This window comes from Pseudonaja textilis, chromosome Z (assembly GCF_049901715.1).
Source record: "Pseudonaja textilis isolate UNSWEBS1 chromosome Z, rPseTex1.2, whole genome shotgun sequence".
NCBI classification, from domain to species: Eukaryota; Metazoa; Chordata; class Lepidosauria; order Squamata; family Elapidae; genus Pseudonaja; species Pseudonaja textilis.
The window spans coordinates 21396799-21411213 of NC_142008.1; the positions used below are offsets into that span (position 1 = coordinate 21396799).

Genomic DNA, 14415 nt, shown 5'->3' on the forward strand with positions numbered 1-14415 from the left:
AGATAAAATATAATTTGAAAAGAGAAATCAATTTGGATAAAAGGGTAATAATAACAACATACTTTTGACCTTCTTTTGTTAGTATACAGAAAGCATATTTTGTTATGTTTTGTGTAAAATTTGAAATGTGATGCTCCCTGTATCTATTGGTTTGCCAATTTTGATAGGTTATAATGCATGTAGAAAAGGAGTAAAATTTATATCTGTTGATACCAGTCATTCACAACCACAACCACAATCAGCAGCCACATTCTCATCCTCCCTCCCCCAATGAGTACTTTTATTGTATTCCTCTGATTATTTTCTTTAGCAAGTGGATATGCAGGATACAATCTATTTAAAACTGTTCTACATTTTGTATTTGACAATAAAGCGTTCCTACTTGGCTCTATGAACTTATACAATTATTGGGCTATTAATTTCCCTCTGAACATACTAAAATTACTTCAGAATAATATTCTTGTGAAGGAGGGGAAATATTTGCTTATCTATTTTGACATCTAGAAGTGACATAATTAGCATGAAATTTTTTGGTGCTAGTAGCTGAACGTATACCTGTGCTCAGGGTGGGATTCAAATTTCTTAACAACCAGTTTTGTAGGCGTGGCCTAATTTGTTGGTGTGGCTTGGTGGTCATGGCTTGGTGGTCACAGGACAGCAGGCGTGCTTGGTGGTCATGTGACTGGGTGGATGTGGCCAAATTGATGTCACTCACATGGAGGGGCACCTTGCCTGGCTTCTTCTCAGCCTCCCCTACCAGCCAGTCCTCGCTTCGTCTTTCATGTTATGGTGAGAGTGGAAGTTTTTTCAAAGTCATCTTCCCCTTGATACTAGCCAATAAGATGAGTTTTTGCTATCAGAAGACCTGATGGACATTTCCAAATATTTTTTATCACCATTCTCTTGGAAAGACTGAGTGGAGAGATTTATAAAGAATAACAGAGTTGGAAGAGACCTTGGTGGTTTTCTAGTCCAACCCCTGCTGAAGCATGAGACTCTATAGTATTATGGACAATTTTTTTGTTAAAAGCCTCCAGTGAAGGTGTACCCACAATTTCTGAAGGCACCCCATTTCTCTGATTAATTGTTCTCACTGTCAGGAAATTTCTTCTTATTTCTAGGTTGGATCTGTTTGATAAGTTTCCATCTCACAGTTACTTCCAGTTGAGTCAGGTACCATCTATTCTATACATTTTTTCTTGCCTGTGTAAAATCTTACTTTACTCTCCATTACATTTTTCTCAAGTGGTATTCAGTTTACTACAATGATTTTTGCATACCTCTCTGCTTATACTGATAAAGATTATTCTTTCTGAACATTAAAGCATACAGTCAAGCAAATATTTCCAATCCTACAATTGAAAACACATTTGAAAGATATTTTCAAAGCAGTCAGTTAGTGGATGTCTTACCATTCTTTCTCTTCTCCTTTAATTAAATCTTTCTGCTTTATATATTTTTTTCTTTGGCCTTATTGCAATATTCCAAAATTTTCACAGATCCTTCACAAAGAATCATTTCTAATTTAACTGGAATACAAAACAATCTTTCTGGTCTGGAATTCACATTCACACCCCTTAGCTCCTCAACACTTCCCAATGTTTTCCTTTCCTTTCTGTTATGTACAGAAATGTGCTTCTCTTTTACTGCTCTTTTCAAATTAAATCTCCCCTGATGCCTACACCTGCATTTAATTCAGGTAAACCCAAAAGACAATACTTCTTTCCTAAGTTGTCAAAATGGAAAGTGCTCCAAAGGAAATTACTCAGGAAGGTGATATTAGCAATTCATAGATATCTTGCTCTCAGAAAAGATGGGGACTTAACAAACTATTTAAGCAATGCATGATTAACTGCATAGCACCAAAAGGCAGATGACTTACTCATTGAGACCAAGCAAAAATCAGTCTTGTTAAGAAAGGCTGTCTAATAAAAAAGTACCCAGGTCTTTTCTTATTATAAAATCATCCTGGACAGCTGTGGAATTTTCTCCCCTCCCTCTTTTGGGAAGATTTACAAAAAACTTCCAGCCAGGTTTGCCCTGCAGCCTCGCCCACCTCTGCTGGCAGCTCTTGCCTGAGCAGCGGTTTGGCTTTTACCTTATCCAACCTTCCTCCTGTGGCTGGTGGCAGAGGGGAAGGCTAGCTTCCTCAGCTCCAGCAATGCCCTGTGTGCCAAGTCCCAATCTGGGGCTCACCATACCTGGGGGGGGGGCATGGTGGTGGTGGCATGTTCCAGTTGTTTTCATTGGTGAGAGGGGCTGCAAAGTCTCTCTCGCCGATGGAAAGGTTCTTGCTGAGAAGGCAATCAGTGGTGGCACATCCCAGAACTTCCCGGCAGTGGGGAGTTTTCTTGGGTGACTTTGGTAGCAGCAACTGTGGTGGCAAAAGGCAAGGGGGGAAGGCGAGCGGCGGGGGTGGCAGTGCGTCCTGGAACTGTGCCAGAGTTGGGGAATTTCCTTGACCAGCTTCGGTGGTGGCCTTTGATGCAAAAAGTGAGGGGGGAAGGTGAGCAGCAGCGATGGCAACGCATCCCGGAACTGTGCAAGTGGTGGGCAGTTTTCTTGGGTGGCTTCAGCAGCAGCAGAGCACACCATGGTAGCAATGGAGGGTGTTCGGCCTGATCCAACCACGGCAGCACCAGGGGGAAGAGAACATTCTCTTCTCTCTCAGCTGGCATGGCCATGGCCCCGCGGCTTCTTTGTGGCCAGGGGGAGAAGGGAACGTTCTCCTTCTCCCCCTGGATATGAAGAAGCCACAGGATCCATGGCCGTGCCGCTGGGAGAGAAGAGGACATTCTCCTTCTCTCCATGGCCACAAAGAAGCCGTGGGGATCCATGACCGTGCTGGCTGGGAAAGGAATGTTCTCCTTCTCCTCCTGGCCAGGAAGAAGCCATGGGGGATCCATGGCAATGTTGGCTGGGAGAGAAGGAACTCCTTCTCTCCCAGCCAGCACAACCATGGATCCCCATGGCTTCTTCATGGCCAGGGGGAAAAGGAGAACATTCCCTTCTCTCCCAGCCAGCACGGCCATGGATCCCCACGGCTTCTTTGTGGCCATGGAGAGAAGGAGAACATTCCCTTCTCTCCCAGCCAGTGCGGCTATGGATCCCCGCAGCTTCTTTGTGGCCAGGGTAGAAGGAGAACATTCCCTTCTCTCCCAGCCAGCATGGCCATGGATCCCTGTGGCTTCTTCGTGGCCAGGGGGAGAACATTCTCCCAGCCAGCACGGCCATGGCCATGCGGTGGGGGGACAGCTAGGAAGCTAGGTCGCGGTAAAGCAAGCCAGGCAAACCTGGGGACGGGGAGAAACAGTGCAGCGGCCTAGGCCGGCTCGGGAGTCAATTTGACTGGGGTTGCTTGTAGGCTCACTCACCCAGGGAGATCAGGGCCATGGTGGAAGGCAGGCAACAATGGTGGGCAAAGCCAGGTTAGCAAAGGCAGGTGAGATGAGGATTACTGGGCAGAATGGGGTGAGTGGACAGGCAGGAAGGGGCGGCACCAGCCAGTGGTGTGATTTACCAGGTCTTCATACTGCACAGAATCATAACAACTGGTTCCACTGAACTGGCCCAAACTGGTAGAATCCCACCCCTGCCTGTGCTGTCAATTTCAACATAAATGTATATTTACAGATGTATTAATAGAATTCTCTGAAAACATGTAGTATTAAAAGTCTTGAGGAATTATGTTTTTCAATTACTTTATAACCTACCTGAACAGAACATAAATCTTTTGCTAGTACAGTAAGCATGTTAAGCAGCAGCTTTTTCAGCTCAAAGTCTTCATAACAGGAAGTAAGCTTAAGACCTTTTACCAAAGGACTATGACTTTTCACTGTGAATGGAATTAAACACATTTTATAAGTAAAAATCCATAATTCACATTTACATCATAAAGTATTAATAGTTAAAACACTTACCTTCATCAAAAGTAGCAAATAATATTAATTGTTTGGAAAATCCAGTTTCCTAAAAACACATACACATAAAGTTAAGATATGTACAAAAACTGTTGTATTTATATTTGTGTTATTTTTAAATTTATAATAGACTAAAGCACATGGAAATATTTTAAATAATGGATGGATAAATAGAATTTACCTTTTAGAAAATATAAATGGAATTTGTAAATCAATGTAGCTGTTCACAAACTTTTGAAATGGACCAATTTAGGATTATTTTTGTTCAGGTCTTAAAAAGTAACAGAATAATTTTAGTGATATGGCAAAAGGCAGAGTGCTGGGATAAGGAAAGGATTAGATCCAATTCTGAAGATGTAATATAATTTCCCAAATCCTTGAAAAATAAATAATGTCTCCATAAAAACAATTTTATATACAGAACAATTAGAAAAAAACAAAACCAGGGATTTTATTGCTCGTGGTTGGAAAGGTAGACTTACAAGAAAGCTTTCTTATGATCAATGAGGAATTGATCACCTGTTAAAAAGTTAGATCCTGATCAAAAGACTTATATTAGGCCATATAATTTTGGATATAATCTTGCAGTCAGAATTTGCCCAAGGCAAAGTGTGACAGTATAAAATGATAGCTGAATAACAAAGGGAAAAAAAAGAAACAAAGATAGAAGTAGTAATTTCGAGTTCATAAGTCATTGCAAAATAAAAATGATGCAGGCTTTTATTATTCATACCTCCTTAGCATTTTTTTACAGCAAATTCACCTCTTTTTTGTCAGCTGGATAACAAGATACTCCACAATAGTATTCATTACATTAATATGCAAACTAATGCATAGTAGCAGAAATATGGGTACTTTGATAAAATGATACAGGAAAGTATATTTTTAATACAGGATAAAAGCACTAAGGTAAAAGCACACACATGCAACAAAAGGAAAAAGAAAAACATGTTATTTGATTCAATGATATTTTGCAAAGTTATTAGGTGTAAAATTTATATCTCATTTTAAGGTAAGAGAAAAAGTTAAGATTAGAAGATTACCATCTCTTCGACAGATTATTTAGTGATGATTCATAGGAGTTAATTTCTTACCTTCTGGGTCATAACTTCTTATGATTTAATAAACCTTTTTTTAATAAAGCAAGACCTTATTATGCCTGCCATATTTAACTGCCATCACTGAAAACATTTATATGTTTTTCTCTGCAATATATAATTCCAAGACAAGAAATAATTATTTCAGAAAAGATAAATGTGTTTTAGGGAAGAAAGGCTGTGGCTATACTAAAAAAGTTGGCAATATGATGTTAACAGAACATGTAACTAATTCCCAATATTTACTTTTAATTGCCCAACATTCAAAATGAAGTATACATACAATCATTGGAGCTCCTGGGTTCTGAGCAACAAGAGTAGCTATCACCAAAATGTCATTTCTTAACTGACGATCATAATGGCGGAAACCGTGTATAAGTAAATTTGTAAATGCTTCCTTCAGAGCACTAAGTAAAATAACACAATTCTATATTTTAATACCTATGCTTTTTCTGATTGAAAATCATTCCTAGATACTGAAAAATCTAAACAGTACTTAGTGGTCCTCACTTAAAGACATTTATTCAGTAACTGTTGAAATTTAAGACAGTGTTGAACAAATGGTGGATCCTCTAAATTACAGTCACTGATCCTCTAAATTATAGTCCTTTAAATTACAGTTTCTGCAGCATTTCCATGTCATGTTTTCCATATTTTTGTTCTTTGGTTTAGTATACATCAACCAATAAACATTGCATAGCAAAGGTTTAGAAAGCAGAAAATAGTTAGTCTATAATCTATTGATTTTAGTATTTTATTAATGCAATAAATAATTAATTGTATATCAATAACTAATTCAAATAGAAACATTAGAAAAAAAGCTTGTTCTACCTTTCTTGTTAATGTATATGAGAAATAGAAGATAAAAATGCCAGCTTCTAATTTATAAACTAATATGTAAAATCTAGGTTTATATATAGTATTGTAAATAGGCTTAACTGTACACATTCCCAGTTACTGAGCTGTTCAATAATTTGTTCCTTGGAGGTTTTTTCTAATAAATTCCAAAGGATTTCCGAGGAACGGAATAATAATTGCCCAGAGGGGTCAACATCATTCAGATGAGAACATAATATTCTTGGCGCTTGAGCTTTCATCATAAGTTTACAATTTGCTTCTGAAATACAAAAGGATTGATAATTAGCTCCCTTCAAATTGCCAGCATTTTACTGAAAAATAAAATAAAATAGATAAGGATTAGCTACAAAATTTTTAAAATATAAACTATACTAACCAGAAATAGAAAGATGTTGCAAAGCTTTGATGATCCATAATTTCTCAGAAAGTTGATTTTCAACAAGTGTTAGGGATGAAACCACAGTCTCTGCTAAACCTCCTAATTCTACAATCTGCTTTTTATAATTTGCACTTGTAGGTTGATAACCTGTATTAAGAAAATTGGAAGAAGTCCATCAAATTACTTAAGGCAAACTATTTTTTTTTCTGATTTTATTTATTCATTAGATTTATAGCCTGCTGTCCTCCAAGAATTAATGGCAAATGAATTTCAATGTCTGAGAATAGAGTTAACTACAGCTAGTCCTCAAGTTACGACACAATTGAGCCCAAAATTTATGTTGCTAAGTGAATTTTGCCCCACTTTACAATCTTTCTTGCCACAGTAGTTAAGTGAATTATTGCAGTTAAGTTAGCAACGTTGTTAAGTGAATTTCCATTGACTTTGCTTGTTAGAAGGTCACAAAAGGTGATCAAATGATCCCAGAATATTGCAACTATTATGAACCAGTTACTAAACATCTGAATTTTGATCATGTGACATGGGAATATTGCAAAGGTTGTAAGTGTGAAAAACAGTGCAGTCACTTTTGTTTTTTTGAAAATTTTATTCGGGTTTTCACAAAAACAAAATACAAATAAAACATCTTTTTTTGAAAATAGCATGGTCCCAGGTTATCACTTCTTCATACAGACACAAATTCAATTTCATGCTCATATTTATGTTCTATTCCATATCTTATTACTGCTTTATATTTTCTACATTAGTTTTTCCCCTCTTTTAATTTTCTCAACTTTATTTTAATTATCTCATCTCAATTCAAATCATTATATTTATACTTTTGTCAGTCATGTTTCAATTTCATATTATCTTTTCTCATTAAACAAATTTTTCCCAGACACCTTTATATTTTTTAATTTTATCCATTCAAACTCTTATTTAAGATTCAATGTATACCTTTAAGATTATAGCATTCAATATAATACGTAACTTCCAATCGAATTCTGCTTGGTACATTCTTACAATACACACTATATTCTTAAAAAGAAAAGATTTTATATATATATATATGTAAATAAAACACACATTCCATTCCAATTCAATTCTATCATTAATGTTCATTAAAATCTTAACATCTTTAACATTTCTTTTCAATTAAATATCATACTTCCTTGGGAACATTTATAAACTTTCCATAATTAATTCTTTTTTTTCCATATTTCTCACTTATATTTTTATAAATCGTTAATAATTAAAATGTTCCCATTTAATTCTCTCATTCACTTTAATTCATTTATTTATTAACAAACATTCCACTACATTGCAGTGAATATTTTATTCATCATTTTAGTCCTATTTTCTAAAAATATTTCTATTTGTAATATAACAATGCTATCTTATGTACCTTTGCAGAATCCCTTTTACAATTAAATTTTCACCCATTATCTCTAAACAAGCTTATGGTTACAATCCTTATATCTTTTCCCTGTTTCTCTATATCTTGTTTCTGTCTTTTACAACTTCTTTTCCTTACCTTCTTCCCCCTCTTCTCCTCCCTCCCCTTTTTACCCCCTCATCTCTCTACTTCTAATTCTCTCATCTGTAATCCCCTCTTCTGTTGCTTTCTAATATTATACAAATATTTCTAATATTAAACTATGATTCACTCACAGCCTTATACACATTTGATTCTTTAATAGATCTGTTAGTCCTCTAAGATAAGAGAAAATTGGCACTTTTATTGTTAAAAGATATAATAGAATTTTGAAAGCCTCTCTTTCTCTCTTGTTCCTCTTATACAAAACAGAGTTAAGGCAAGGCAATCTTATTATGACTTTTTCCTTCCTCCCTTTCAGGGCTAAGCTAGCATTTAAGGAACATTTATTAAATTTCTTTCTTCATGAATACCATATTCCATGGTCTGTTAGTTTAGCACTAAATATGGAATTATACTTCCATGATACTCAGAACTTTTTATACTGAGAAAGGACAACTAAATATGAATTTGGGGTTTATGAATTTGAAATTTCAGTTTATTCCAGACACCAACATCACTAAATCTGAAAAATTGCTCACTAGTAATACTTTCCTACAGATCTTTGGATTTAGGCACAGCACAACTACAAGAATTTCTTCATATAGTACTATATGCAGATAATGTACATATAATTGTTTTTTATGCAGAAATGGTAACCATAGGAAAAACCTTTTTATTAAGATTAAGTAGCATGATAATTACCGGTAATTGTTTCATATTAGAACTCATAATCAAAAACATTAGTGATTCTAGAAATCAGGGACTGCCACCTTGTAAATGAGCTGCATATTTGCATAAAAATAAAATTATGAATATTTATGTCTGTCCAATGCATCAATGTTGAAAATATATGGATTTTCAATGGGATAATTTATTACATTTAGAAAGCACACAATAACGTCTTTAGAAATAATTAAATTTAACAAGATATGAGAAAGATGAGTAGTCTAGTAAACTAAATTTATTACTTTATTATAAACAAAAGTACAAATGCATTTGTGATATAATTCAGTTTTACTCAAAATAAGCATTTCTCCTTAGCAAAGAAGCAGTGGTTACATACATTTTCTTCATCACACCTCTAGTACAGTATATTGTTTGACATTTCATTCAGACATCTGAGGCATAATGGTTGAAATATATTTGTAAAGATAAATATTTCCTCTGTCCAGTCGTATCCTACTCTAGGGGGCAATGCTATCTCTGCTTCTCAGCAGAGGGAGCCAATGTTGTCCAAAGACAATTTTCATGGTCATTGATCAGCATGGCTATATGCCCGTGATGGCTAACCTATGGCACACATGCCGGAAGTGGCAAGCAGAGCCATTTCTGCCAGCACACAAGCCATCACCCGTAACTGAGCCACTGTGCATGCATGCGCACCTCCCAACAGCCAGTTGTTGGGTATCTGCCACACATGCACAGGGGGCAGGAGGCACGAGATGCGCATGCATGCAGAGAGGCACATGGAGCACACAGGACGGGTCACACGCGCATGTGCAGAAGTGTGCAATGTGTGTGTGGGAGCCTTGCACATGCATGAGCAGGGGGGCAGGGGCTGGTCACTTTCAGCATGCAACAACGAAAAGGTTAGCCACCATTGCTATATGCCAAGATGCACAGAATGCTGTTATCTTCCCACTAAAGTGGTACTTATTTACCTACTTGCATTTGCAGGATGGGTCAACTATATAAGATTTCATATGAAATATCTATATTCTACATGACGTTACAGATTTTCCTCAATCAATTTATTGGTCTCTCATTTACTATATGGACAGGCTGTTCATATTTTTAACATTGTGGTAAACTAATTTTATTAAGATATATCAAATAAGATATATCAAAATAACTCTTACCTTCAAATTCTTTTACTGATGGCTCAGCATGGTAAAAGCTAATTATGCACTTACATATTTGTATTCTTATTTGAGAACATGGCACTCTGATCAAGTAACCTGAAACAAAAAGAAAATTGTAATACACTTTTATGACATTCTGTTGCATGAGTTTTATTCATTTATTTATATATAACAGTATATGCATTTCTTCTTGTTACAATGTTTTGTTTCCAGAGCTAAGGAGGAAGAAACTATCCCACTATATTAATACTATTTCTCTCTTTCTCTCTCTCTAAAATTATAACCATTGGGCTAATAACTAGTTAAGAATTACAATGGCACTGAAAAAGTGACTTATGGCTACTTCTCATACTTATGACCATTAAACATGGTCATAAGCATGAGAAGTAGCCATAAGCCACTTTTTTCAATGCCATTGTAATTTTAAATAGTTATTAGCCCAATGGTTATAATTTTAGTCATATGATCAAAGTCCAGGTGCTTGGCAACTGGCATGTATTAATGATGGTTGCAGCACCTGAGGGTTCTGGAATTATCATTTGCGATCTTCCTAGGAAATTTCTGACAAGCAAAGTTAATGGGGGAGGACAGATTACCTTAACAACTGCATGATTCAGTTAACAACAGTAGTGATTTATTTAATAACCACTGTAAAAAAAATCATAAAATAGGGCATGGTCAATTAATAGCTCTGATGCTTAGCAATAGAAATTTTGGGCTTTATTGTGGTTGTAAATCAAGGACTACCTGTATTTCAATGGAACTTTCTTTTTTAAATCTCTTCTCCACTTTTTATCATCAGTACTGATTTGAAAATATGAAATAATCCTAAATAGAAGCAAATTCTACTCTTATTACTGTTATTTCCAATTTGGTACTTCCTCGATGAGATGATTTACTACTCCATTGATACCAGTTAGCATAGCTCATTATTATTATTTCTTAATAATTTGAGGAATGCAATTTATTTTTGGGGTGGGGTGGGGGGGAAGATGAATTGTCCTCAATTTATCACTGATAACTTAACAGTCATTCCAAATATGATGGGCTCCAAATAGGTGTAATACATCCCAAAAAGCTTTTCTGGCTGTTGTAAAATGCCATCACCCTGCTTTTAATTAGAATAACAACTAGCTCATCTTTATAACTGGTTGCAGTGTCCCATAGTCATATGAACAAAATTCATGAAGGTTTTTTTTGCCAGTTTCCAGCATTTTTTGTCAATTTCTGGCAAAAACCATAATTCAGAAGAATGGGTTTGAATTAAAGGCACTGCCTTTGTTTAATGAATATGGATTTTCTTAATATTGCAATGATTCACTCAGTAATATTGCAAGAAAAACCAAACTCAAATAATTTGTCCAATCACCCCAGTGCATCAAGTTATAAATGTAACATTGTGGTCATAGGCCGAGGTTGTTATATAAGGAAGGTAAGTATGTTTACATCTAATATTACCAAATTGTGCAATTGATTCTTGAACTTCTTTAGCATACTTTCCTTCATCAGATAACTTCTTTTTGTAAAATGGTAACCTGCAGAATTAAATGTATCAATTATTACAGATGCATTTTAAAAAGCATGAGAGAAATAATGATAAACACTTGAATACTGATTACAATTTTTATGAAATGATAAAAACTGTTTTCACTTTAATATTTTGTAGATCTGCCAAATATATATGGATTATACATTTGAATATCATGTTAATGCTGTATTAAATATAAAAGTAAAATAGAAATAAATTATTTTGCCTAAATAAACTTAAATAATACACCAATCAAGATTGTGCACTGCTATTAATACTTGAGATGAAACAAATGTATTATTCTTTAAATAGAATCAGGTTCATATAACCAGACCTATATGGGTAAGGTTCAAGCTCACTACTTCATTATATTTTGCCTATTATACAGAAATCTCTCCAGATTGCCAATCTTAGCCTGAGAACATATAAATAAGAGTCTAACGAGCTTAAGGTGTGTGGGGGGGTGTCCGTTCTGGAACTCTTGCAATTGCACAAAGGCTTGAGTTTAATTCTGTACTTGCAGTGTCCCTACAGCCTGACTAGGTGTTTCCAACAAATAGTGACTATTTGCCACTCTGTTTATTATTAAAAGAAGTCATGTTTACAATATACAATAATTAATGTTAAAAAAATGAATCTGGTTCTACAAGTAGTCTCAACAGAGTCTAAATCATATACTGCAGAGATCCCCAACCTTTCTGGATTGGCAGCCTGGAGTGGGATGGGTTTGTGGGAGGGGCAGGCTTGTGCGAATGGGGCCATGAGTGCTGGTAATGCTTGCATGAGTAAGAGTTGTGTGCGCACTCAAGTGGTGGCCAATAGGCCATGTCCTAGTATTGGGCCGCGTTCCATAGGTTGCAGACTTCTGATATACAGTATGCAGCATGTGGATACATGCAGTCTGATAAGCATTTGTGCAGCTGTTGGCATTTTTCATTACTGAGTAGCTTGAGATTTAGATAAGTATGAATTGGACCCCGGGCTTTTCTAATCTTAGTCTAATATTCTAAAATAGTGCAATCCTCTAGCTGTATAGCAACTCTATTGGGGATGAATAAAAACACTGAAGAAAAACATTAAAATATATTTTAATGCTACTAAGTTGTTTAAAACATGCAGTAATAAGCTTCGGTTCATTCCTCTCTTCAGGAAATAGCAATGAAATGTTTAGATTTTACAACTGCATTATTATAGTGAATATGTATATGCCCACTGTGTGGCAGCAAAGTTAAACATAAGCAAAAGAGAAAACAGAAACATAATCTTAAAGGTACTTAAGGATAGTCTTGGTACATCATTCAAGACTGAGAATACCTTTAGCACTTTTAATAAGTAGATCTCCTAAGATCCATAATATTTACTAAGAATGATTGGTTGTGTTCTAGGAAAACTAGCAAACTATTCCTGTTTAAGTGTGATATGTAGGATAATAAACAGAAATACTTGACTGAGTTCCTAAATATTTGATACTGGGCTAATTGAATTCTGTTAAGCTATTAAAATACTGGCAACAGTTAATAAAAAGTATGGGATCTTATATATTAGAAATACTTTCTATTGATTTATTTTTTATTTAGTTTTTCATTAATTTTACTGAATCCGCAAATGTAGATAAAGGTTTTCTATATCTGAATGATATATAAACTGAGGATTTTCTCTTTCAATTAATTTTGAATGAAATGTAACAAAATCTTTGCTCAGTTTATTTAATACAATCATAATTTGTGGAGAATATTTTCCCCGATATCTAATAACAATCTAAATGTTGAAATCATGTGCTTTTGCTAAAATAAAAATAAATGTATATTATTTCTGGCCACTAAAACTAGGAGGCTAGTTAATATCAGAATAAAACAGAAACATTAATTAAGTACTTACCCATACAATTTAAGAATTTCACATGTAATTTCTATAAAAACATTGTCCACTTGAATTTTCTCCACACATAAGTTTAAAATTTTAGAGATCTGTGCTAAATCATTCAGAGGCTTATAATGATTAACAATCAAGGAAAATGATAGAAAACAAAATTTTGCATAACATTTTAAATTAAAAACAAACCAACTAACCAAAATTCCAAACTTTAGTTGTAAAATTAATAACTATTTTAATGTTGGTAAGTGTGCCAGAATTCTATTAGTAAAGAAGATAAATCTTTCAGTTACTTAATCTCAAGTCTCAGAGTAACACCCTTTTTTCCAAATAATATTTTAGTAATTAATGAAAATAGCTGAATAGAATCTCAATTCTAAAATATATTTAGTGCTTTCCAAATTAGTTAGAAACAATTCTCATTGCTCTCAGACAGCAGTCCATTAAATACACTTACTGGGAATTGCAAACCATAATCTAATATATTTGGGGCGTGCCAGATTAGAAGAGATTGCTCTAATGAACATATCAGCTACCCAAAATAGCCATATTGGTCATATAATAGCAAAATAATCCTAGATTGTATGATGTTTCCCCATTTCCAGTTATAAAATAACTACATGTATGAGATTCTGTCCTACATAAAATACAGTGGAACCTCGGGTCATGAATGCTTCTGTTTGCAACCAAATCGGGTGGCAAACAAAAAATCCACCCAATTTTTGAATTGGGTTACAATTCAAAAATAGGGTAGCAAACAAAATTGGTGTGGAAAGATTTGCTTTCTGTGACGATTTTCCCTTCGGCGCCAATTTTTGGGTGCTTTTTTTGTCCGTGCACGCACAGACAGTCATGTTTCCCAAATCCTGGAATGGATTACAGTCATGACTCCAGGCTCCACTGTATGCAGAAGTAAATCCTATTCTATTCTACACTACACACAATATATAGAAGTAGATTTTATAAAAAACATAAGAATTTAAAATTACTATTACATATCAAATTTATATCATAATCTATCAATTAATGCAAGCAACCGAACAGAGAAAACAAGTAGGATTTTGACAATAAACAGGAGTAAAACACAACAAAAAGAGGGAAATGACCATAGAACAGGGTGTTTTATAAAACTGTGTGTTCAGCTGAATATATAGGATACATCTGATGAGTCAGTAAGCAACATTACTCAGACTCATAAGACATGTTTTATAAAATAATTCAGCTGCCTCCCATGGCTATTACCAGAGAACTCTGAACCATAAAGCATCAACTGCACTATGCAGGGCAGATCATTTCTTATATACATTCTTGTCAGCAATAAAGATTTTAATCTATTCATATCTGCCAATCTTCTGCCAGGTT

At 34.9% G+C, this 14415-nt stretch overlaps 1 protein-coding gene across 2 annotated transcripts in view; it reads right to left on the minus strand.

Annotated features, from left to right (window-relative positions):
* CFAP69 (cilia and flagella associated protein 69) overlaps window positions 1-14415 on the minus strand; it is a 45113-nt gene that overhangs the window by 21105 nt on the left and 9593 nt on the right. Inside the window, exons 4-11 of one of the 2 annotated variants that reach the window (XM_026716161.2) lie at window positions 13060-13169; window positions 11112-11188; window positions 9651-9749; window positions 6252-6401; window positions 5957-6134; window positions 5301-5424; window positions 3921-3969; window positions 3714-3835 (exon numbers count right to left, since the gene is read on the minus strand). In XM_026716161.2, the coding sequence (XP_026571946.1) occupies window positions 3714-3835; window positions 3921-3969; window positions 5301-5424; window positions 5957-6134; window positions 6252-6401; window positions 9651-9749; window positions 11112-11188; window positions 13060-13169 (909 nt within the window). The remainder of the gene's footprint in view (window positions 1-3713; window positions 3836-3920; window positions 3970-5300; window positions 5425-5956; window positions 6135-6251; window positions 6402-9650; window positions 9750-11111; window positions 11189-13059; window positions 13170-14415) is intronic. The other variant, XM_087917797.1, reaches the window with a different exon arrangement.